Source organism: Haliotis rufescens, unplaced genomic scaffold (genome assembly GCF_023055435.1).
Source record: "Haliotis rufescens isolate VD_foot unplaced genomic scaffold, xgHalRufe1.0.p SCAF_21, whole genome shotgun sequence".
Lineage (NCBI taxonomy): Eukaryota > Metazoa > Mollusca > Gastropoda > Lepetellida > Haliotidae > Haliotis > Haliotis rufescens.
In genome coordinates this window covers 1657947-1685846 of record NW_025963902.1, presented here as the reverse complement: position 1 = coordinate 1685846, position 27900 = coordinate 1657947, and the positions used below count along the sequence as shown (strand labels likewise).

The 27900-nt window shown below is 41.2% G+C and overlaps 2 protein-coding genes across 2 annotated transcripts; one reads left to right on the top strand and one right to left on the bottom strand.

The window, feature by feature from the left end:
• Positions 1-35: 35 nt before the first annotated feature.
• On the top strand, positions 36-8863 carry LOC124116436 (matrix metalloproteinase-19). The gene is made up of 11 exons (XM_046477769.2): positions 36-252; positions 1087-1187; positions 1764-1906; positions 2388-2463; positions 2814-2956; positions 3443-3700; positions 4606-4755; positions 5331-5501; positions 5854-5996; positions 6978-7129; positions 7765-8863. Exons 1-11 carry the CDS (start codon positions 133-135, stop codon positions 7970-7972), a joined length of 1665 nt encoding a protein of 554 aa, XP_046333725.2. The 5' UTR covers positions 36-132; the 3' UTR covers positions 7973-8863.
• Positions 8864-19758: 10895 nt separating this feature from the next.
• LOC124116455 (patched domain-containing protein 3-like) lies at positions 19759-26885 on the bottom strand. Its single transcript, XM_048401048.1, has 4 exons — positions 26796-26885; positions 24025-25039; positions 22881-23090; positions 19759-22392 (listed from the first exon to the last, which is right to left on the bottom strand). The coding sequence occupies exons 2-4, from the start codon at positions 25004-25006 to the stop codon at positions 20696-20698; spliced, it is 2889 nt and encodes a 962-aa protein (XP_048257005.1). The 5' UTR covers positions 25007-25039; positions 26796-26885; the 3' UTR covers positions 19759-20695.
• Between the last annotated feature and the right edge of the window lie 1015 nt (positions 26886-27900).

Genomic DNA, 27900 nt, shown 5'->3' with positions numbered 1-27900 from the left:
GTCTAAATTTATCCCCATTTACCGGCTGATGGCTGCCCGAGGGTATATAAGGCGCTGATATGTGGTAGCCGTCAATTCAACAGTGATCAACCTCCGAGTTATTCACAGAGAAACGTAACTTACAGTGAAGACATGAAGATAATATTGCTCGCTCTCCTTGGGGTACCCCTGATATACGGGGCGACGTTACGAACAGAAGGGAAGACTGAAGACGCTCATAACATCGAAAAGAGAGATGCATTTGACATGGTGGTGAGTATCACCTGTCTATGTTTGTCAATTTGCGAAAAAGATGTTTTTTGAGTTCTTGGTGTTAGTACTAGTTGTGTTTGAAGAAGTGAGTGAGTGAGTGAGTGAGTGAGTATGGTTTTACGCCGCTTTTAGCAATATTCCAGCAATATCACGGCGGGGGACACCAGATATGGGCTTCACACATTATACCCATGTCGGGAATCGATGTGGTTGAAGAAGCAGAAGAAGTAGTTTCAGTTGTAGTTTTGTTTGTTTGTTGTTTAACGCCGCAATCAGCAATAGTACAGCTATATGACGGCGGTATGTAACTTATCGAATCTGGACCCGACAATCCAGTGATTGATATCATGAGCATCGATCTGCGAAATTGGGATACGATGACATGCATCAACCAAGTCAAGCGAGCCTGACCACCCGATCCCGTTAGTCGCCTCTTACGACAAGCGTAGTCGCCTTTAAAGGCAAGCATGGGTTGCTGAATATCTGTTCTCCCCCGGATCTTCACGGGACTTTCAGTTGTAGTAGTAGTGTTAATTGAGCCGATGTAGTTTCCACAGCAGCAATAACAAATGAAGCTAAAATACGTATCAAAGCATCTTCTACCAATCCGGAAGTAACTCCTTCAAGCGATGTTCTTATACAGTGGAACCCTGTTAGTCTGGAAACCCAACATTATGGACGATTGCTATTTCAAAACGTTTACACATGAACAAATGAATACTTTTCCGCATCCATTTCGCCTTAAGTCGGAAATCTGTTTAAATATTTTACTGTGAGCGATACTTTCCTTATTAACAGTTTTGTATAATCTGTTACTATATTTACCTCAAACAGGAATACTTGGAACGGTACGGCTACCTCAACACCGACTACAACACCGAGGAGGACGGGGGAGCCATCTTCCACTCCGAGGTTGAGCTGGAATACGCTGTCAGGTGAGGGCAAAGTATTGGTGGAACTATTCAATATTCAAAGTAACAAATGCTAAATAGTATACACAGACATGAGAGTCATAGCACTTACAGTGTACTGGTGTAGCGGATATCTCTTCCCGGTGTGTGGAAGATCGTAGTTCCGATCGACCTGGCCAAATTAATACTTAGTATTCTCTTCTACGTTTCATTTTCTGGCATCGCTTTTATTTGGCATTCCCAACATTCCCAAAAGTGATAAGCAAGTCTGCGACATCAACGGCATTGCCAAAGTTTTCGGTGATCTCAATTGGTCAAATTATGAAATCATAACTTAAACTATACGCGTGTGTATTAAAACGTCATTAGATGTTGCTTTTGAATTAAAGCCAGGTTGGAATAGACCTTAGAAACTACTACTGGTCGTTCTCCGACGGCGGGAACCCATAATATCAGTTATTGATTTGCTGATCTAGACTCAAAGATATATGCTACGACGTCGTTTCGTTGAAAATTGCTGAGAGCGGCCCTTAACAACCAACAACATTCCACCAAAATGAAACAAATGAAACATACTAAAACCTTGACTTATCTTTTCAGAAAGTTTCAAGAGTTTAACGGATTTCAAGTGACGGGCATCATGAACAGGGAGACATATGAGCAGATTACCAAGCCTCGTTGTGGGTTCAGGGATATTCTGAAAGATGCTGACCCAGATCAGCCGCTAAGTTATACCCATCTTGGTGAGAACGTGTTACATTTCGTTGTTTTTGTTCTTGTGACCTTTTTACCTGCCACATCGGTTATATCCCCTGATATTTACAAATATTGTAAAATGTTTTACCTGCACGTGATGGTGTAACTGTGCTTTGAACGTTATATAACGGTGTGTCAGGTTATTGTAGATCGGCTGACGGGGCTCAAGGTTAAACGTGAAAAACCTGGTTGACCGACAGTAGTTGGCATCATCTTTTTCCAAGATGGCGTCATTTCCGGTTCCAACATGCATCGGAACCGGATGTGCCGCCATCTTGGAACAACTCCATAGAGCCGATGCATACTACTACCGATGTTAGGGGATGACCCTAGGTCATAACCAGGGATGATCTTGGACTCGGACCCGTGTATGCTGACCAAGGATTATAATCGTGTACATCACACATTAATTAAAAAGGTACTAATTGTCCCGTGAGTTTATATGGTTGTTTGTTTGTTTGTTTACAGGAGGCAAGTGGCCAAATAAGGAAGTAACCTGGAAAACAGTGGCATGGACAAATCAGATGGGACAGTCAGTGCAGAGGTAAATATTGACCCCCCATCCAGAAGAGATAACTGCAATACATAAGGGGAATAGTTCCGTGCAAAATGGCGAACATAACACATTTGATTACAATCAATTGACGATTACCCGACACTGAGCCTCACGAAGAAAATACAACGTCATGACCTTGACCGGAAGCTGACGTTGGATTATGGAGTATGGTACCCCTTTAATACAAAACGAGGTCCATTTGCTTACTAGGGTGTATGTTCGAACATATCTTCCGCTTATATGAATGTCGTCAATACTCTATGCTGAGAACACGGTTAATATGGATTCTTAAGGTGCTGTTTTGACATTTCATAATAATTAACAAACCTTCGTTACAGAAGCGCCATGGAAAACGCTTTCAAGTACTGGCAGCAAGTGACCCCGTTGACCTTCAAATACACAGACGGGACCCCTGACATTGAGGTCAAGTTTGCACGCGGGGAACACGGAGATGGACGATACAACGCTTTCGATGGAAGAGGTAAACATTTGAAAATAAAACCATCGTTTTCATTTAAGATAGAACCAACAGAGCTTGACTCTACTTATCCCAACAACGTCACACAGGGGATACAAAAAATACCTATGTTAGGAATCAAACCAGGATCGCCAACACGACGAGCGAATCCTTAAACAACAATCCCATCCGCACCCCTCTGTCTAGCCTTGCTCCAAGGCTGTACTGGATGTGTAGTAGTTCTATCCTCCTAATAGGCAAGTCTAGATATGTTGACATTTCAGTAAGTCTCTTATGGGGACAACTTGTTCTAATTATTTACATAATCTAGAAATTATTATTTAAAATTATAATTATTGCCGTAGAGACTTGTTTAAGTCCATCCTCCGTTAAGATGATTGACATATTCGGAATAAAAGCGTCAACTATTCCATGAATGTTATTTTCGTCTTTATCTGTTTTCTTTCTGATCCTGACGTTTATTACCATGCAGCCATCTTTAAATTTCAGGCAAGACACTTGCACATGCGTTCGGTCCGGGGAAACACTCAATTAGCGGCGACACCCACTTTGATGATGATGAGGAGTGGACGTATCACGAGTCACGTGGTACAGACCTAGAAACGGTTGCTGCTCATGAATTTGGCCACGCCCTTGGTCTTGGGCATTCCTCGGTGCCCGGGTCGCTCATGGCACCTTATTACCAAGGATACGACCCCGACTTTAAACTACACAGTGATGACATCCGAGCTATTCAGACACTCTATGGTAAATATAGTCCCTCTGACATGTCGATATTATGATAACTTTGTTGAACGGACCAAGGCCCACTTGCACAAAGCGATCTTAACGCAACTCCTGTCATAACCCTTTGTCCTGAAATCCCCACATAGGGATTGTAATAGCAAGACTATCGAAAATCAATGTTAGGGTATACTGACAACATCCGTATCATTGTTCTATGTTAATATGTCCTTGTCCTAATATACTGTGCATAAAAAGTTAGAGAACATGAATATATTTTCAAATATCTTTTTAGTGAAGACACACAATTTCCCCAAACATATTCACGATCTCCAGCTTTTATTGTTCAGTATATGTATAGTCAAACAAACAAATGCTCTAGTCTGCATATGACGAAGTTAGATAAAGCAAAATACAGTAAAGTACGTTTATAACGAACACGCTTATAACGAACTGACGGATATAACGAACTGATTTTTTTGTCCGGACTATTTGCTATAGTTATGCTTGATATATGCTTATAACGAACTACGCTTATAAAAAACTAAAGTTAGTGGTCCCTTCGAGTTCGTTATAACCGTAGTTTACTGTATACTGTTATGACGAATTCCAGTGTAATCCCTAAGTGGTATCATTCAGCCCTATTATTCAGCTGTATATCGATGTTCGGATATCACGAAGCTATCGTATAGGTCCTTACGGGTTCGTTTACACCGTGATAGTTACGATTAAACTATTATGTTGTGTCGCTACCGGTAGAGCAGGATGTGCTGACACCTTCCGCCAACCCCTGGTGTCATCAGTGCTTTTCGGTGCTCCATTACAGCTTTCACTGCTACTTTTCCTTGTTCGTTCAATTGAGTTTGTTTCTGTTGATAAGCGAGGTTTTTCTCTGGTGTTGACGTTTTAGATATGTTTTGTTTGATTAGGGTCTAATCCTCACCGTCCAACTTCAACAACAACATCCACAACAACATCCACAACAACAGCGACGACCATGTCACCAACGACTACTACAACAGAGGCTACAAGTCCAACTGCCGATTATTGCTCGACGAAACTGGACGCCATTGTCACAGGTATAATACGTTCTTGTCCACGAAGGTTGTCGCCATCAGGACGTAATGATCCGATCACTCCTAATGCTTGTTTGTCTTGATTCCTTAAAGTGATTTTTTCCCGCAGTTTTCAGCTGTTGTAAAATCAGGGACCGGTTTAACAAAAGCGATCTTATCTGTCACAAAACCGTCCATATATTAAGATCAATTGATTCCTGAGAGTGAATGTATGATCATGGGAGGGTTCAACAAAGCGATCTTTGTGCTACAGGTCTTAAAACCCCATATCGTAAGATCGATTTGTGATAGTTCAAGGGATGAATGGACCCAGGACACCAGCAATGGGCTTCGTGCCTTGTGTCTATACGTTTGACTACCCCACCGCCATCGATTATTTACTGGCCACAGTCATTTAATTACTACCGCGTAAAACACTTTTGTTTTATAATTATCAGCATATTTATATAATATTAATGCAGTCCATAATTAAATTAAATCGTTGTCTATAAGCATAAAAAGAAGATTTTTAAAATTTTAACTAGGAAATTGACATCTTGGGTCCTCATGTGTATGACGTCATTGTTCTCTCTGCGCAGCTTCCGACGGCTACACATACGCCTTCCGGTACAGCCAGGTATACAAGCTAGGCAGCAGGGGTCTAGAGGCTGGCTTCCCCCGACCCATCAGGGACGTGTACCCCCGGGCACCCGGGAAAATCAGAGGCGCATTCTACATGCCCGAGGGCAGGAAAACCTACCTCTTCAAAGGTCAGTATTAAGAACCTTCAAGGACACCTCATTATTTAGATCCGTCTCATTGTTTATACGGGGAAACATGTTTCCCCCTGGATCTCCCACGATTACTGTTGAAAATCTGAATTTGCAAAGATTGAAAAGCAACAAAATTTGACTCCAGTACAGTAAACTACGGTTATAACGAACACGCTTATAACGAACTGACCGATATAACGAACTTACTTTTTTGGTCCCGACTATTTGCTGTGGTTATGCTGTATGTATGCTTATAACGAACTACGGTTATAACGAACTAACATTAGTAGTCCCTTTGAGTTCGTTATAACCGTAGTTTACTGTATATCAATGTTAACTTGTTCGTCAGGATCCCGGTTGTGGCGGTACACGGACTTCGAGCTGGACCAGGGTTTCCCCAAGACTATCTACACTGCTGACTTCCCTGAGAAGATCCACGCCATGCTCAACATGAAGGACACCTATGGAAAGAGCCGCATCTTCATGTTCGGGGTAAGTTGCAGCAAGTAACAGACTGGTATGATGCTAAATATACTTGTTGGTCGGTTGTTTAACGCCGCACTATTCCAGCTACATGGCGGTCTGTAAATCATCAACTCTGAACCACACAATCCAGTGATTGACATCATGAGCATTGATCCACACAATTGGGATTGATGACATGCATCAACCAAGTCAGCGAGCCTGATCACTAGATCCACTTAGTCGCCTTTTACGACACAATGGGTTGCTGAAGACCTATTCTAACCCGGATCTTCACGGGATCTTCATGTTATTTGCTAACAGACTCACCCATAGTAGCATGGACAACTGCGTTCTGTTGAAGTATTGTTTGTCCACATTTGTCCTCGTTGAGGAGTGTAACTTGTAACTTATTTATTGTACCAATGCCCCTTGATAATCCAGAATGTTGTCAATCGGGACATGTTCAAGGTGTGGAGATGGTTTGACACCCGACCAAACAGCATTTCAGAGATAGCTCGGTGAACGACACACGTATTATAGGTCTCCTATATCTAACACTATCTTGAGAATCGAACCACTGTTGGCAAGACAAGACAACACTTTAACCACCTGGCTACCCCACATTCAATGTGAAGGGATGAGATTCAGTGCCCAAGAGTATACTGATCTGTGTCGCGTAGATATCATCACAGTTTCTAGTGAGTGAGTGTGTAAAAACTATGGTTTTGCGCCGCTTTTAGCAATATTGCAGCAATATCACGGCGGGGGACACCAGAAATGGGCTTCACACATTATACCCATGTCGGGAATCGAACCCGGGTCTTCGGCGTGACGAGCGAACGCTTTAACCACTAGGCTACCCCATCAGACATACATTGTGAAGGGATGAGATTCAGTGCCCAAGATTACTGATCTGTGTCGCGTAGATATCATCACAGTTTCTAGACGTTGTAATACACGTTGAGGGCATAACGATTAAACTAAAATAACGTATATATTTTTTTACAGAGTGACAATTTCTGGGAGTGGAACCCCGACACCCTACAGATGGTGCCTGGGTGGTCTTATAGCATCACTCGTCACTGGCAGGGCATCCCTAGGGGGGTGGAGGCAGCGGTCACGTGGTATGATGGGCATATGTACTTCTTCAAGGGTGCCAAGTAAGCAGCCATTTCCATTGTTTGAAGACTGTAAAGAAAAGAAATCGGATATTGTTTTTAACCTTTTGTTAATATTTGAGACACATCATATACACGATCCATAAGTTTAAAAAGAACTAGATCAGATTTAACGAGTGGTTGGAATTCAGGGCGTCTCTGTTATTGGTGTACATATACATGTTACGTCATCAAAGAACAAGATGTCGCAGAGAAACCCCATTAATCCAGACCCTGTTAGTCGAATACTGTTAGCGATGCTTCATTTACACAGACAATATACAGACTCGACAAACCGAACAAACGACGCCATAGCCAGGATTAATGGTGTTTCGACAGATAGATAGATAGATAGATAGATAGATAGATAGATAGATAGATTTAAATGTATTTGTAACAGTGAAATCACATTATTGCGGGCCATCAATCCCCCTTTCCGGATGATTTCGGATGAATGTCTACAACATACAAAGGGAAATAACTCCACACCCCACTCGTTCATCCGGACATAAATTTTCTCAGTATGGTCACTGTGACTCAGAACGGTAACTTAGGCGAGACTGTATATCTAGTTGTAAACTTTAAACACATGCTGCATTCATAATAGTTACATTGCTGACAGTATGATGTGCTTCTAGTTTCAGAAAGTTCGACACTTATTACCGCACAGTACAACAAGGCTTCCCCATGCGCTGGGCCCCAGTCTGGATGTCGAATGTGTGTGCAGGTGCATCGCTTCACGAAAAGGAGGCGCGAGTCGAGTTGGACGCGGGAAGCAGTACCGAGTTCGGTTTGGACATGGAGAGACAGCGCGATCCCTCAAACATTCCTAATTTCCTCCAGTAAACATTAAGTTGAGACTCATGTGTACATCTCGTCATTTAACTGAGATTAGAACAGCTTTAGTTATACTTTTACTGTAGACTGTGAACTCGGGGAACTTATTTGAACTAGATTAGAAGACAACACGAACTTACATAAGGATCCTGGGTTTAGGAGATGCATGCAAAATTGAGCAAATTTAATTTGAAATTATTACAACGGTGTTTCAGTCGTCAGATTTTCAGGCTTTTAGTAAGAAGCCCTCAAATATTGTAGTTTTTACAAATGACGGCTTTCATTTTGTACCTCACAGAGATTGTCTTGTGTTGATTGTGTCGCAGCGTGAACGTGTAGTTTGTGACGTTCTCTGTCGACTGTTTGTAAGGGTACAGTCCCATCCATACAACTGGGTTGTAGACAACCATTTTGAATATCATATTCAAAATGTATTTATTTTTTACATATTTATCTTTACCCCGTTTTTGTATTTATATTTTATAATAAAATGTTTTTCAAGAATATTTGTTGTTGAAACCTTTCACACTGACGACATTCACTCTGGACACTTTCACACTGAAGACATTCACACTGATGACATTCACACTGAAGACATTCACACTGAAGACATTCACACTGAAGACATCCACACTGAAGACATCCACAATGAAGACATTCACACTGAAGACATCCACACTCACGCCATTCACACTGAAAACATTCACATTCACGACGTTCACACTGAGACATTCACACTCACGACGTTCACACTGAAGACATTCACATTGAACACATTCAAACTGAAGACATCCACACTAAACACATCCAAACTGAACACAGATACAACTGGGTTGTAGACAATCATTTTGAATATCATATTCCAAATGTATTTATTTTTTACATTTTTATCTTTACCCCGTTTTCGTATTTATATTTTATAATAAAATGTTTTTCAAGAATATTTGTTGTTGAAACCTTTCACACTGACGACATTCACTCTGGACATATTCACACTGAAGACATTCACACTGAAGACATCCACACTGAAGACATACACAATGAAGACATAAACACTCAAGACATCCACAGTGAAGAGATTCAAGTTGAAGACATCCATACTGAAGACATTCACTTTGAAGACATCCACACTGAAGACATTCACATTGAAGACATAAACACACAAGACATTCACACTGAAGACATTCACACTGAAGCGATTCACGCTGAAGACATCCACACTGAAGCGATTCATGTTGAAGACATTCACACTGATGACATTCACACTGAGACATTCACACTGAAGACATTCACACTGAAGACATCCACACTGAAGACATCCACACTCAAGACATAAACACTCAAGACATCCACATTGAAGACATAAACACTCAAGACATCCATACTCAAGACATCCACACTGTAGAGATACATGTTGAAGTCATCCACACTGAAGACATTCACATTGAAGACATCCACACTGAAGACATTCACATTGAAGACATAAACACTCAAGACACCCACACTGAAGACATTCACACTGAAGACATTCACACTGAAGACATCCACATTGAAGACATCCACACTGAAGAGATTCATGTTGAAGACATTCACACTGAAGACATTCACATTCACGACATTCACACTGGAAACATTCACACTGGAAACATTCATACTCACGATATTCACATCGAAAACATTCACATTCACGAAATTCACACTGAAGACATTCACACTCACGACATTCACACTGAAGACATTCACATTGAAGACATTCAAACTGAAGACATTCACACTGACGACATCCACACTAAACACATCCACACTGAACACATTCACGCTCAACATAAACACTGAACACATTCACGCTCATCATAAACACTGAATATATCCACACTGAAGACATCCACACTGAACACATTCACGCTCAACATAAACACTGAAGACATTCACACTGAAGACATTCACACTGAAGACATCCACACTGAAGAGATTCATGTTGAAGACATTCACACTGAAGACATCCACACTCACGACATTTACACTGAAAACATTCACACTGGAAACATTCACACTCACGACATTCACACTGAAAACATTCACATTCACGACATTCACACTCACGACATTCACACTGGAGACATTCACCTTGAACACATTCAAACTGAAGACATTCACACTGAAGACATTCACACTGACGACATCCACACTAGACACATCCACACTGAACACATTCACGCTCAACATCAACCCAAAAAAACATCCTCACTGAACACATTCACGCTCAATATAAACACTGAAGACATCCACACTGAACACATCCACACTAAACATATCCACATTGAACACATTCACGCTCAATATAAACACTGAAGACATCCACACTAGACACATCCACACTGAACACATTCACGCTCAACATCAACACTGAAGACATCCACACTGAACACATTCACGCTCAATATAAACACTGAAGACATCCACACTGAACACATTCACGCTCAATATAAACACTGAAGACATCCACACTGAATACATTCACGCTCAGCATAAACACTAAACACATCCACATTGAACACATTCACGCTCAATATAAACACTGACGACATCCACACTGAACACATTCACGCTCAATATAAACACTGAAGACATCCACACTGAAGACATTCACGCTCAACATAAACACTGAAGACATCCACACTGAACACATTCACGCTCAACATAAACACTGAAGACATCCACTCTGAAGACATCCACACTGAACACATTCACGCTCAACATAAACACTGAAGACATCCACACTGAACACATCCACACTGAACACATTCACGCTCAACATAAACACTGAAGACATCCACACTGAACACATACACGCTCAATATAAACACTGAAGACATCCACACTGAACACATCCACACATTCACATTCACACTGAACACATCCACACTGAACACATCCACACTGAACACATTCACGCTCAACATAAACACTGAAGACATCCACACTGAACACATACACGCTCAATATAAACACTGAAGACATTCACACTGAACACATTCTCACTGAACACGTTCACGCTCCATATAAACGCTGAAGACATTCACACTGAAGACATCCACACTGAATACATTCACGCTCAATATAAACACTGAAGATATTCACACTGAACACATCCACACTGAACACATTCACGCTAAACATCCACACTGAACACATTCACGCTCAATATAAACACTGAAGACATCCACACTGAACACATTCATGCTCAATATAAACACTGAACACATCCACACTGAACACATCCACACTGAACACATTCATGCTCAATATAAACACTGAAGACATCCACACTGAACACATCCACACATTCACATTCACACTGAACACATCCACACTGAACACATCCACACTGAACACATTCACGCTCAACATAAACACTGAAGACATCCACACTGAACACATACACGCTCAATATAAACACTGAAGACATTCACACTGAACACATTCTCACTGAACACGTTCACGCTCCATATAAACGCTGAAGACATTCACACTGAAGACATCCACACTGAATACATTCACGCTCAATATAAACACTGAAGATATTCACACTGAACACATCCACACTGAACACATTCACGCTAAACATCCACACTGAACACATTCACGCTCAACATAAACACTGAAGACATCCACACTGAACACATTCATGCTCAATATAAACACTGAACACATCCACACTGAACACATCCACACTGAACACATTCATGCTCAATATAAACACTGAAGACATCCACACTGAACACATCCACACTAAACACATCTACACTGAACACATTCACGCTCAACATAAACACTGAAGACATCCACACTGAACACATTCATGCTCAATATAAACACTGAACACATCCACACTGAACACATCCACACTGAACACATTCATGCTCAATATAAACACTGAAGACATCCACACTGAACACATCCACACTGAAGACATCCACACTGAACACATTCACGCTCAATATAAACACTGAAGACATCCACACTGAACACATTCACGCTCAACATAAACACTGAAGACATCCACACTGAACACATTCACGCTCAACATAAACACTGACGACATCCACACTGAACACATTCATGCTCAATATAAACACTGAAGACATCCACACTGAACACATTCACGCTCAACATAAACACTGAACACATCCACACTGAACACATCCACACTAAACATCCACACTGAACACATTCACGCTCAACATAAACACTGAACACATCCACACTGAACACATTCACGATCAACATAAACACTGACGACATCCACACTGAACACATTCATGCTCAATATAAACACTGAACACATCCACACTGAACACATCCACACTGAACACATTCATGCTCAATATAAACACTGAAGACATCCACACTGAACACATCCACACTAAACACATCTACACTGAACACATTCATGCTCAATATAAACACTGAAGACATCCACACTGAACACATTCACGCTAAACACATCTACACTGAACACATCCACACTGAACACATTCACGATCAACGTAAACACTGAACACATCCACACTGAACACATCTACACTGAACACATTCACGCTCAACATAAACACTGAAGACATCCACACTGAACACATCCACTCTAAACACATCCACACTGAACACATTCACGCTCAATATAAACACTGAAGACATCAACACGGAACACATCCACACTGAACACATTCACGCTCAACATAAACACTGAAGACATCCACACTGAACACTTCCACACTAAACATCCACACTGAACACATCCACACTGAACACATTCATGCTCAATATAAACACTGAACACATCCACACTGAACACATCCACACTGAACACATTCATGCTCAATATAAACACTGAAGACATCCACACTGAACACATCCACACTAAACACATCTACACTGAACACATTCACGCTCAACATAAACACTGAAGACATCCACACTGAACACATCCACTCTAAACACATCCACACTGAACACATTCACGCTCAATATAAACACTGAAGACATCAACACGGAACACATCCACACTGAACACATTCACGCTCAACATAAACACTGAAGACATCCACACTGAACACTTCCACACTAAACATCCACACTGAACACATCCACACTGAACACATTCATGCTCAATATAAACACTGAAGACATCCACACTGAACACATCCACACTAAACACATCCACACTGAACACATCCACACTGAACACATTCACGCTCAATATAAACACTGAAGACATCCACACTGAACACATTCACGCTCAATATAAACACTGAACACATCCACACTGAACACATTCACGCTAAACATAAACACTGAAGACATCCACACGGAACACATCCACACATTCACATTCACACTGAACACATCCACACTGAACACATCCACACTAAACACATCTACACTGAACACATTCACGATCAACATAAACACTGAAGACATCCACACTGAACACATTCACGCTCAACATAAACACTGTAGACATCCACACTGAACACATTCACGCTCAATATAAACACTGAAGACATCCACACTGAACACATTCACGCTCAATATAAACACTGAACACATCCACACTGAACACATTCACGCTAAACATAAACACTGAAGACATCCACACGGAACACATCCACACTGAACACATTCACGCTCAACATAAACACTGAAGACATCCACACTGAACACATCCACACTGAACACATCTACACTGAACACATTCACGCTCAACATAAACACTGAAGACATCCACACTGAACTCATCCACACTAAACACATCCACACTGAACACATTCACGCTCAATATAAACACTGAAGACATCCACACTGAACACATCCACACTAAACACATCCACATTGAACACATTCACGCTCAATATAAACACTGAAGACATCCACACTGAAAACATCCACACTAAACACATCCACATTGAACACATTCACGCTCAATATAAACACTGTAGACATCCACACTGAACACATTCACACTAAACACATCCACACTGAACACATTCACGCTCAATATAAACACTGAAGACATCCACACTGAACAGATTCACGCTCAACATAAACACTGAACACATCCACACTGAACACATTCACACTGAACACATCCACACTGAACACATTCACTCTCAGCATAAACACTGAACACATCCACACTGAACACATTCACGCTCAACATAAAGACTGAAGACATCTACACTGAACACATTCACACTGAACACATCCACAGTGAACACATTCACACTGAACACATCCACACTGAACACATTCACGCTCAGCATAAACACTGAAGACATCCACACTGAACACATTCACACTGAACACATCCACACTGAACACATTCACGCTCAGCATAAACACTGAACACATCCACACTGAACACATTCACGCTCAACATAAAGACTGAAGACATCCACACTGAACACATTCACACTGAACACATCCACACTGAACACACACTGAACACATCCACACTGAACACGTTCACGTTCAACATAAACACTGAAGACATCCACACTGAACACATTCACGCTCAATATAAACACTGAAGACATTCACACTGAACATATTCACACTCCATATAAACACTGAACACATCCACACTCATTACATTCACGCTCAATATAAACACTGAACACATTCACACTGAACACATTCACGCTCCATATAAACACTGAACACATTCACGCTCAACATAAACACTGAAGACATTCACACTGAACACATCCACTCTGAACACATTCACGCTCAACATAAACACTGAAGACATTCACACTGAACACATCCACACTGAACACATCCACACTGAAGACATTCACACTGAAAACATTCACACTCACGACATTCACACTGAAGACATTCACATTCACACTGAACACATCAACACTGAACACATTCACGCTCAATATAAACACTGAAGACATCCACACTGAAGACAATCACAGCATACAGCAATAAAGAGAGTAGTTGAAACAACCCTTTGACAAGATAACGACCAGATGCGTAGACAGCCAATAAACCTGAGGTAATTAACTCAACACTCAAATGAGAAAATAACCTCTGTGTTGTTAAATAACGGGAAATAAATACGTAGTACCAGAAAAAAATGAGTTTTACAAACCCTTCAAACCTAACAGGTATTCAAAAGCCCGACCGACTGTAGATTTGTATTAAATTAGTATTCAATTAGTATTCAATTTTGTCTTAAGCACTGATAATGACAACCATCACAACAACAATATGTTGAATCAGTTTATGTTGAAGAAAACTTTATTTACATTAAAGTAGTATTGTCAGACCAGAATAGTTTCAAAACTGAGATTTATTTAACTCCTGTAAACACTAATTACTTGGACAAGAGAACTGATAGAAATTCCTTTAGCGCCCATTTCGGAATTGCGTACAATGACACACGGGGATCTTGATCAGAAGGCTGGATGTACTCTATATACTACTCAAAAGAAGTTAAGGATCACCCGATTCTTTCATAATGGTAAAGTTAATCTGTCATGACATGAAATATTAACTTTTGCATATAGAAAGAATCAGGTGATCCTTAACTTCTTTTGAGTAGTATATATAGCTACTAACTCCTCCCGCAGTTTCACAAATGTGTTGTAACAAAATAGGGCAAGATATATGATTACTGCATAAGGTCTGACAAACTAAAATGATGCATAAGGAAAATGTGTCAATGAAAACAGAAACAAGATATTGACAATGTAAACCGCCGAGTACCATTTTGCGTTAAGTATTGTAGGTTTCTTATATAATTCTTATATGTATAATCAAACTCTATTGTTATACTGTACCTCTCCCAATATTTCAAAATGAACAGACAAACTTTAGTGCATCTTTCTCTAAACATTTGTTTTTATATTTAACTAAAAATGAAGGCCTAAATACGTTATGAACGTTATAGTAAAAAGCACAAAGTTCACATATATCTATCTAGGAACACATCTGAGTTGTTCATAAAAGTAAGCCCTTAAAATGTTCGTGTTTACTTGCATTTGATATACAACATTTCTGTTGATCTATTTCTTCATCAAAAGTTCCACGGTGAAAATGGCTGTATGTTCCGTATGTGTTCACATCGCCGGTTATTTTCACTATTTTGTATTACAATATCCATATAGAAAAAAACACACTCAAAGTTCAAAGTCTCCTAGTTCCTGAACAGCATTTTTTTCCCTTCCGCCCAGCCCTTTCCGTATTGCTTTAGCCCTTAACGAAGCCGTTCTAGATTTCTTTAGGTTCTGAATCTACCATCTCATCTCGTTCGTCTAACTCAAACTGACAAGGTATCAATATTTAGCTGGTCCATCATGGGAGAAACTTTCTGAAGTTAATTTAAATGTCAATACACGTGTATTTCTGTATGCTCGCAGTGTTCAGGTATGTCGATGTGCGTTAGGGGGATTACAGGCATATCATAAACTTGAGGAGATATTCAAATAGGACGAACCATTTCAAGTGTAATTGAAAAGACATGACGTTCACATATTACTCGTATTTAAATCACTAAAATGTTTCCTTTTGAAAAGCTGAAGTTATTCCGATCGTGAGCTGATGTGTGTTTCAGTCAGGTCGTGTCTCACGCCCGGCGATGACACCAGCATTATTTGTGTTGACAAAGGAAAACATATTAAAGTTCTTGTGAGTTTTCACTCTTTGAAATGTAGCATGTTTGCAACTTTACACATGCTAATAGCCGCACCAAAGATTCATAAGAGCCATAAACGTGAAACCAAGACTATTATATTTCAATAATTTATTATGTTTGTTTCGAACTGTGGCAACACCAGCCTATTGAAACACCGTAGTTGTAGATCTCCCATGACAACTGACCTTAAGGGAAATATATAAAGGGATTATATTCAGTAATGTTCTCAGCACGAATTTCAACTAAATCATATTCCGCATATATATCGTCATACGTTTAGAGTTAACCGAAAGCATTACCACAGTAAACGGGCTTTTACGAAATTGTGGACTGTTTATCCCAGTTCTGCTATACATACGTCTGTGTTTCTGTGTGCTGTTAATCGTGTGAGATGGAAATGTCGGCACGTTTTTTCCTTTGTGGTTATATTTGAATATGGCAAGAAACCTTCTAAATTTAACCAATACTAAATATTATCGTGTAGTGCATAACTAAGGTATTGGGTAAAACGATCATACTCACTCAATAATGATCACTAACCACTGTGTGGTAAAGTATTCGGAGGTTAAGTAGTTGTAGTTCTACACAATAACTAGTAGCATTTTTGTAGTAGTAGTAGTAGCGGTTGTTGCAGCTGTCATGGTTGTTGATTATTAGGTTTTTATGTGGTAGATGCTGCCGTTGCTGTATCATTAGTACGTTGTCGTAGTCTCTATAGTAATGAGTGCGTGAGTATCGTTTTACGCCGCTTTTAGCAATATTCTAGCAATATCACGGCGGGGGACACCAGAAATGGGCTTCACACATTGTACCCATGTCGGGAATCGAGTCCGGGTCTTCGGCGTGACGAGCGAAAGCTTTAACCACTAGGTTACCCGACCGCCCCCTCTGTAGTAGTAGTAGTAGTAGTCGCAGTAGCAGTAGTAGTTATTGTTGTATTAGTTATTGTTGTAGTACCAGTTGTGATTTAGGCGCAATAGGAATAAAGGCGGTTTATATGACGATTTGACACTAATTAATATGAGTAACATAACCACTAGCATCGCTCCCTCAAACATCTTCAGCTTAGCGGATTAAGCATGAAAGGGTACCCCACTTGGACTTCGTGCGAATAGTTTTGGTCAACAGGTCGACGTCCTGTGAACTTCCGAAACAGACAGTACCGGAGGCAGTGCAGTCATACAAGATATATACTCAACAACAAAAGTTCCCGTGACACCAATATTTTTAGTGTATTTTTCAAATAAGTAAAGTTTGGTTTTCAATATTGTAGTGCATGTATGGAATCAAGTCATAAAAACGCAACCGCTACAGAAAAGTATGCATTCCATGCAAAAGTTGACTTTTATGCAAGCCCCATGCATTTCACTACCCAAGAATGGGTATAAAAACATGTGCGTTAACGGAATTCCATATGCATTGTTTACCATGGTGCTGACAACAACCACTCAGAAAAACAACAAAATTATGCAATGCAATTATTTAACATTACGAAATACCACGCCTGTCCGAAAATGAGTGTCTGCGAGCCATTGGTATGCTTGAAGCAGGATCGAGTCAACGTGATGTTGCAAGACAATTTAACGTCCACAGAAACACCATTTGGTGTTTATAGCAACAGACGAATGCAGCCAGAGACCATCCTGCCATGGCCCTCCAGTTCTCCAGACGTAAACCCAATCACACATTTTTGGGATGCACTGGATCAACGACTAGTACTGTGAGCACGTCAGCTACAGCCACAGAACCTCCGACATTTGGCACAAGCACTTCAGGCAGGGTGGGTGACCATTCACCAGGCCACAATTCAGGACCTGATTGTTTCCATGGGACGACGATGCCAGTCAGTTTTTGCCTTACAAGATATTGAGAACAGATACCTTCTCCTTGAAGATATACAGTTCCATGTTAACCATATGGACCCTTGGCCAATGACGATGATGTGTGCCAATTTTGAACGATTGATAACCATCTGTTGATTATTTATATGATAAATAAAATATACATCTCAAAATCACTGTAGCGGTTTTTTTTGCAGGGTATATAATGACTCGTGTTATCGATACAATAAACCAATCCGATAAACTTGGTTTCGCGATTCGATAAATATGTAAATTAGGTCCCCTAGCAGGTACTACTAAAATTTATACATCGGGGTCAGCTTGATCAATGAATTATTGACTGGCGAGCCTAGAAAGTTTTAATAGAGGTTTCCTGACCTGTTGCAGACAAACATGGTTGGAAATCATCTGGCACTATATCATAAATGGGGCTGGACTCTCCATGTATAAATGATTTTACAAAATTCGTCTCAGAATTTATTTATTTGCCAAGCTCTCGCTCGGGAAATATAAACAAATGTAACGCTCGTTTCACAAATTCAAGACACAAGATTATGTCATAATCTCAGACGCATATACTTAGATACAGAAATATATTTTGTTTTAAAGGAAGACATACAACACTGTTCACTATTATAGTATTGTCATAATAAGCGAATAAATGAACGAGTAGCGGGCATGTATCTTATGCCCTACTCATTAGGGGCGGTCGGGTAGTGTAGTGGTTAAAGCGTTCGCTCGTCACGCCGAAGATCCGGGTTCGATTCCCGACATGGGTACAATGTGTGAAGCCCATTTCTGGTGTCCTCCGCCGTGATATTGCTGGAATATTGCTAAAAGCGGCGTAAAACCAAACTCACTCACTCACAACCTTACTCATTAGCCCAGACCAGATTGCCCACTGGTAAAAACTATGCTCAAAATGGAGCATCCAGATCATCCAGATGTCGTCAACTGGATACCCGTCAAGGCAGATCCTACACACAAGTCTGACGTTTGTGATTGTAAACCAGAGTGGCAGCACCCTGAGAAACCCCCGAATCTTTCTTCCCCTCAACATTTCAGCCTCGCTGTCAAACATAACCGAGGAGTCTTTTATGCTTTGCATACCCCGTCAAATGAGTGATAAACACGCTTGCTTTGCTGGGGGTTAAGAGTCGTTTTATAAGAACGCAACATTGTAAAAAGAACAGATGTATCCTCAATTTATTAACAATATCAAATTATATAATTATATTGCTCACAGGGATCTGCATACAAGATGACACGGAACCATATTACGCCCCTAAGTAAATGAGTGAGAGAGTATGGTTTTACGCCGCTTTTAGCAATATTCCAGCAATATCACGGCGAGGGACACCACAAATGGGCTTCACACATTGTACCCATGTCGGGAATCGAGCCCGGGTCTTCGGGGTGACGAGCGAACGTTTTAAACACCAGGCTGCCCGACCGCCCCTACGCCCCTAAGGCGAGCCAGGCACCTATAATCATGGGTTCAAATTACGGATTCGACACGATTTTATTTCTTAGTGTGTCAGCAAGATTCTGGTACTGGTCGGTTTCACCAGAATAATAAACGTCTATGACCTTCATCACTTCGGGCTTTCCTCCCACATCAAGATGACACACCGTGATATAACTGGAATACTGTTCAAAGCGGCGTTCACTCCTATCCCTTACTCACTCGCTGGAAGAATACTTATTACATGTGTTATCAACAAATATCTACAATAAAAGTCACATATAATTTAGCCTTCCCAGTGAAAGCACTAATGAGGGTACACCCTACCAATATATATCCAGTGTATCCCATTGTATGTCGTGTCATGGGTGGAATATTGAATACAGCAGTGCTAAACAACACTCATATTTAAATGAACAGCTATGTTTATTTTCGACTGAGGCATTACACGCAGTAAACATGATCACCATTATATTCTGTGCCCACCTGGGGACGAGGGGTTTCCATTTGTTGCTAAGCAACCTATGTTAGTCGTAAAGAGCGCCTTGGTGTGTCAGGTGGTCAAGCTCGTCGTCGTACCCTGACGGCCAAGATCGACATTCACAAAATCAAACTGAATCGACTTGTCCAAAATCGATTATTGATATGCTGTCCTTATACAGCTGAAACAAACAAACTATAATTCGTTAATTAAGACTCGATGTTTGCCTGATCTTGGTCTACAGCCTTTGGAGGATCTGTGTTGACCCTAATGGGGTTGAGTGTGTTGACTCTATTGGATTTGAGTGTGTTGACTCTATTGGATTTGAGTTTGCTGACTCTATTGGATTTGAGTGTGTTGACTCTATTGGATTTGAGTGTGTTGACTCTATTGGATTTGAGTGTGCTGACTCTATTGGATTTGAGTGTGTTGACTCTATTGGATTTGAGTGTGTTGACTCTATTGGATTTGAGTGTGCTGACTCTATTGGATTTGAGTGTGTTGACTCTTTTGGATTTGAGTGTGTTGACTCTATTGGATTTGAGTGTGTTGACTCTATTGGATTTGAGTGTGTTGACCCTATTGGGTCTAGGTGTATTGACCCTATTGGGTCTGTGTGTGTTGACCCTATTGGACCAACTAGAGACAACAACACCGGCATGAGAAGCACTGCATGCGACACACCAAACAGTATATTCAACACCATTATGCGGAAGAAGGATTGGAACACATAGGACTGTGAAGCCACCAACGTGCATATTCCTATAAATGTTGACAGACCACCATTGAATATAGGACCAGCAGCGTGTATGATTGCGTCCCTTGCACGGTCATTCCGTGTTTCTCCTTCACTTAGCATGTAGGCAGAACACACGTGGACGGTGAAGTCCACTGAGAAACCAACACTCATCACCAGGTGGATCATTGTGATGGCACTGAGGCTCAAATCCCAGATAGCCATGAAGCCAAAGATCCCGAGAAGGATCATGAGGATGTTGAAGAGGACAACGGCGACAATGACGGGATGTGGGAGAAGGACAGCAGTGACGACGACCATGGCAGCTACAGCAACACCAACGGTCCTCAGCACCGTCGGTAGAACTGACACAAACTGCTCAAAGTAGATGAACATGGGGTGGTAGGCACATGTTTGGAGAGCGGAGGAATTGGATATCTGTCTCATTGACAACATCAGACTAGCCTGGTCCATTGAATCAGGCACGTTTCTTGAAACTACGTGGCACCGGGATGCCGTTATGGTTTCATTCGGACCAAACACTACATCATTTCTAAAATCAGGCCTGTCATTTAAGAACCTTTTCAAATTCTTAACAAAGGCTGAGTTTGAAGTTTTGTTGAATTGTTTAGAAGACGTATAGTCCAAAAGCCAGCATACTTGAGTGTCATTATTCATATTCGAAGATTGTCCGATATTATGAAGGAGTTCCCTTACATGCTTGAGCGTGGTCTCGTTTTTGTAATCAATATCTGTTTGGCTGAACACAAACTGGACAGGTAACCTGACCCCAAAGTAGTGGTAGTTAGATAAGCTATATCCGTGATAATAGGATGATGGAGGGACAAGCAAGTTTAGGAACAAACCCTGCTTTAAACCTGCTACACCCCAGACAGAAAAGCATACATAGACCACAAACATCACAAGCGTTATCACCTTCCCAGGGATGGTGAGAAGAAAGTTTGTAAGACATAATGATGGATATTTCTCAAAGATGGAATCACGTCTTTCACGGGGCGGCTTGCCTCCACAGCAGCATATAATCAGGAATGGCCTCCCTTGTTCCCGAAGTTCCTCCCGACTTGAGATCTTGTGGCATGTGCAGCAATGGCGGGATGCTTCCACACGTCGTCCTTGAAGAGACATACACCCCGCAAAAAACGTCGTTTGAAACAGGAAACATAATATTATGGCCGCAGCTGAAAAAAAACATACGATACAATACAGAAACAAGAGAACGTGGTAATCAGCACATGTTCATTACTTCCATTATTTGAAAACTAAACGTTAAGTATTCATTCCCTTCGATTACTTACAAGAAGCTACAGAGAATGGCTACCCTTATTGGAATAACACATAGTGTTATTTTTAATGCCGAAGCATATTGATATTATGCTAAACATATGCCTAAATTGAACATGGACTTATGGCTGGGTACTTCAGTTTATTACTGACACCTAAATTATTTTCTTTACATATTAACAACTGACAGGCGTCAATTGAATATTTAAACATAGCCCTTTCCCGATATATACTTTCAGAGCGTTTTGTCCTGCAGTACCCTGAGAAAAAACTTCATCACTCTACAATAAAATTTGCATCATTTGATTTGTTTAACGTCAAACCCATGAGATGTATAGCGCGTTGAGTTTTATTTGCCTTATTTGCATCGCACGTGAGCACGCACCCATGAAGATGCAGAAGTTTCTGATACTGAGGAAGTCGGAGGTAGCTCCGATCATGAAGGCGAGGAAGTCTGTTAGAGAGGTGATAGTGATGCCGATACCAGCTCGGCTGAAGGTGTGTCCAACACGTGTCGGGATATCCCACTCGGCGCCATGGATGTTAGTCTCGGCCCACGCCGACATCATCAGGAACATGTCGTCGACTCCTACAGCTGAAGGTAATACACAAAAGTAGCTAAAACTGCAGTGGCGAGTCGCGTGCAATAGTGTTTAGTGAGTACGGTTTTACGCCGCTTTTAGCAATATTCCAGCAATATCACGGCGGGGGACACCAGAAATGGGCTTCACACATTGTACCCATGTTCGGAATCGAGCCCGGGTCTTCAGCGTGACGAGTGAGTGAGTGAGTATGGTTTTACGCCGCTTTTAGCAATATTCAAGCAATATCACGGCGGGGGACACCAGAAATGGGCTTCACACATTGTACCCATGTCGGGAATCGAACCCGGGTCTTCGGCGTGACGAGCGGACGCTTTAACCACTAGGCTACCCGAACGCCCGCAATAGGGTTTAACGTCGCGTGCAAGATTATTGCACTTACATAGCGATGTGCTTGCTGTCTGTATGCCTGCTTGTAATAGACCGACTTTATAGTGAAAGCCCGCTGAGATACCCGACTCAGACACTGTTTACCGACCAGTCCTTGCTTCAGCCCCTTAATGCCGATCGCCAGGCAGGGTAACAACAAGTACCTGGGATCGAACCCAAACCTTCCGAATAGTTACATGAATGCATTAGATACATATTGCGAGGTTACGATTTGTCTCAAAGTGTCGAGATGGTTACTGAGTCTATTTAACAAAAATCAATATCTTATGTCAATTTTTGTGTCAATAACGAAATATCCCAAGCGGATTCCTTTGCTAGTCGTAAAAGGCGACTAAACTGACTCAGTTGATTGCATGTCATTAGTACCCCGACTGCGTGGAATGTTGCTCATGATATCAATCACTGGCTTGTCTTGACCAGACTGGATTATTTACAGGTCCATGTTAAAGAGCAGGTATATTGCCGAGTGCGGCGTTAAACAACAACAATATGTCAACGCAATATACTAAAACCTAGCTTGAACATTACGATTCCTACCTAGAACAACGATGGGCATTAATCCGACCACGTTCACCCACTTGACACCACAGAGACACACCAAACCAATGCCTGCCAGGATGCCGAATCCCGCAGCTAGGATGCCAGCTCTGGCCAGATGGTTCCTCGAGCCAACACAGTCTCCACTTGCAACGAGGCTTGCGTATGTGATCAGCATCGAAAAGGACAGAGAGAACCAGTATACGTCAGCATCCGTATTTTGGTTGAGTTCATCACCTAAAGATTGGGACGTCGCGAAATGAACCCTTGGCTGCTTCAGGAAAGAGGACTGGTTCTTCATATGTGAGACAAATGTGTCTTCCCAAGTGAGCGCCGACGCCAACATCGTGTCATTGTCCTGACGCATATGGAAGGTGAGTTTCATCACTGACGCTGACTGGAGAACATCGCCCGAGACATTCACACCTGCTACAAAGAATGAGATGTCCACGTTGTTCCATAGCGGATAGGTGACATTCCCTTGCTCCAAAGAGGAAAGGAAACTATCTTGTAAGAGGAAGTCACCGCTAATAACACACATATCTGATGCGCGCGCACATAGATCTGAGTAGTAGAGTGTCCTGCCTTCAAAACCCACTATAAACTGTTTAATCTTGTCTACCAGGTCCCTTATCTCACAAATACTGGTATTGGAGAATACGTTTCCGTCTGAGATGGCGATGATCTCTCCGTACCTGTCCTCGGCGTTCAGACTGTAAATGTTGTAGTTTGTTCCTGTCTGATCTGGGAATCTGGCCTTCATCTTCTGTCTGTCCTGAGCAGCCTGGCTGTTGATGGGAGTGTATAGACGCTCAAGCTCCGTCTCCGTCTCCAGGCGAAGCAGACCCAGAGCCAGGAGACCAGTTGACACCAGCGCAGCGACGATGAATACAATGGGATGACGTCCAACAAGTTTGCCGTAGGACACAAACACTCCTCTATACAACCTCTGGGCCGATGTGTAAAACATCATCAGTTGCATAGTGGTGTCTTCAAAGGTATAAACTGATGAACTCTAAACAAATTAAAATATGTCATTGTCAAGTATTATTTATTTATAAGATTTTCATAAAACTATTCATGAAATTTTACTCCTGGTAAAAATGTCAACCGATCAAAAACAAAGAAACACAAACACGCGAAAGCAACAATACCCAAAAAAAACCGAGACTAGCAACAACAGGACAATGTGATCATTTACGTTTTGCCTCTGTTTGTAATCACCATATGTTTACATAAAGACAGATCACGGATCTGACATCACTGTATTATGAAACTAGAATTTATCTGTACATGAGTCTATTATCCTGTAATTTATTGACAGATTTCAAAATGTACTGGATCACTACGTGTGTTATGTGATAAACCAGGCCCGTATTAACTTCTGAAAACATTGTGATCAGAAGTATTTTCCATGTGTATTATTGCTTTATATAATGAGTGAGTGACTGAGTATGGTTTTACGCCGCTTTTAGCAATATTCCAGCAATATCACGGCGGGGGACACCAGAAATGGGCTTCACACATTGTACCCATGTCGGGAATCGAACCCGGGTCTTCGGCGTGACGAGCGAACGCTTTAACCACTAGGCTACCCGACCGCCCCTTGCTTTATATAAGCCTAAAAGAAATGATATTATGAAAGCACAATAACTATATTATAATAAATTGTTGGTATGCCGATGTGGCATAACAATTATCTCAATCAGTCTGGAATTGCAATTCTTTCTCAAAACTTTGCCTTTCATTTTACAGTTGTTTTACTCACCGCGTGAGAAAGCTCTGATTTCCATAACAATCATTTGTTGCGTTGTGCGTATAATCCGGCGTCACGCTCATACCAAGTGTTAGGATGTCTCACGCTCATACCAAGTGTTAGGATGTCTCACATCCTGGTCTCAGATTCCAAGTCTAACTTTTCATATGAATCTGTTCAATGTTCGACTGACGCTATGCGTATGTTGATTTCATATTGTCATGAAGGGGGCACGGGTGGCCAAGTCGTCTAAGGCGCCGCGATTCGCGGTGCAGAGTTGCGTCCCTTGGGCATGCCAGAAACCTATGATTGTGGGTTCGAATCCCGGTTCGACCCGATTATGTTTCTAGGTTTGTCAGCACCATACCCGTGCTCGTGGGTTTCACCGAAGTGGTAAACGTCTGAGACCTGCATCACTCCGGGCTTTCCTCCCACATTAAGCTGACACGCCGCAAAATAACTGGAATACTGTTAAAAACGGGCGTTAAACCCAACTCACTCTTGTCATGAAGCAAATGTGTCTAGGTGTAACATGCTGTGGAAACCGTCAACTAATTGCTTGCAATGAAATTCTCAATTGTTCACGTCTTTTGGGAACATGTGTTTGTTCACTTTCTCTAACATATATTGTTCTTGCATACGCCGTGTTGATTTCTTATACCGATAACCGAAAATCAATGAATTAGCAAATTGCCGAGCTAAGATATTTAAAATATAAGTTTAACCTTGGCTATTATGACTCTCTGTAAATTATCACGACGAAATGAAAGTTCAATTGGGGTTGGATTATATCAACTGTATATAAGTTACGAAACTCAATTTGACAGTAGAAAACTAAAAGAGGGCTTACGTAATTGTAATTCAAAATTAACGTATCGTTTTCAAATCAGTAAATGCGCTACTATGTGTTACTGGATTGTCGAGGTCCATGACCTGACTGACTGGTTTGTTTACAGACCGCCACCCTATGGCAGGAGCACTGCTGAGCGGCGTTAGGCAACAAACAAACACCTACCTTGTCATGAGTGTCGGGTGCTACCGATAGATATAAATATATCTGAAGTCATGCATCAACCAAGTCAGGGAGCCGGACCACCTGATCTCGTTAGTCGCCTCTTACGACAAACATGGGTTGCTGAGGACCAATTCTAACCCGGATTTTTAAGTGGATAGTATCAATGAAAGCTTGCTATCTGATTGGCTGTCTCAGACAGATCTTCCCCGTAATCTCTAAAAGAACCATGGCATTTGTCCAACTACTGCATTAAGGAAGTTCACAGTCACATGACAATCTAGGTTATGGAATGTTCGTTGGTGTTAATGCCACCAGCGAGGAATATTGTCATGACTATTATTACCCACACGAAGCGCGGCGTCGCCGTACAGAAATATCAATACGTTGTATAAGTAATGACCCTTCCTATACATGCCAGTAGCAAACCGTTTTGGCAGGAGATATTGTATCAGTGATCACATATTATACAAGTTTACCTCACCTTGAACATAACTGTCTCTCTCAAAAGAAATATGTTGTTTATAGGGATCCATGGGGTTCCAGTATATATACAGGTAGGAGGCAGTGTTTATACAGGAGAGTAGATATCAGATGTAGTTAAACCTACACCGAAAAGTCGCTCCTAATTGTAATAAAGAATAAAGAAGTATTGATTATTACATAACACCAAAACCAGAAACGTACCTCAAATGTCTAGCATCAGTTTATGGCTTCTTCGGATGATCATATATAGGGCAGTTAATGACATGTGTGTTCTTTAGATGATCATATATAGGGCAGTTAATGACATGTTGTTTCTTCGGATGATCATATATAGGGCAGTTAATGACATGTGTTTTCTTTAGATGATCATATATAGGGCAGTTAATGACATGTGTGTTCTTTAGATGATCATATATAGGGCAGTTAATGACATGTTGTTTCTTTAGATGATCATATATAGGGCAGTTAATGACATGTGTGTTCTTTAGATGATCATATATAGGGCAGTTAATGACATGTGTGTTCTTTAGATGATCATATATAGGGCAGTTAATGACATGTGTGTTCTTTAGATGATCATATATAGGGCAGTTAATGACATGTTGTTTCTTTAGATGATCAT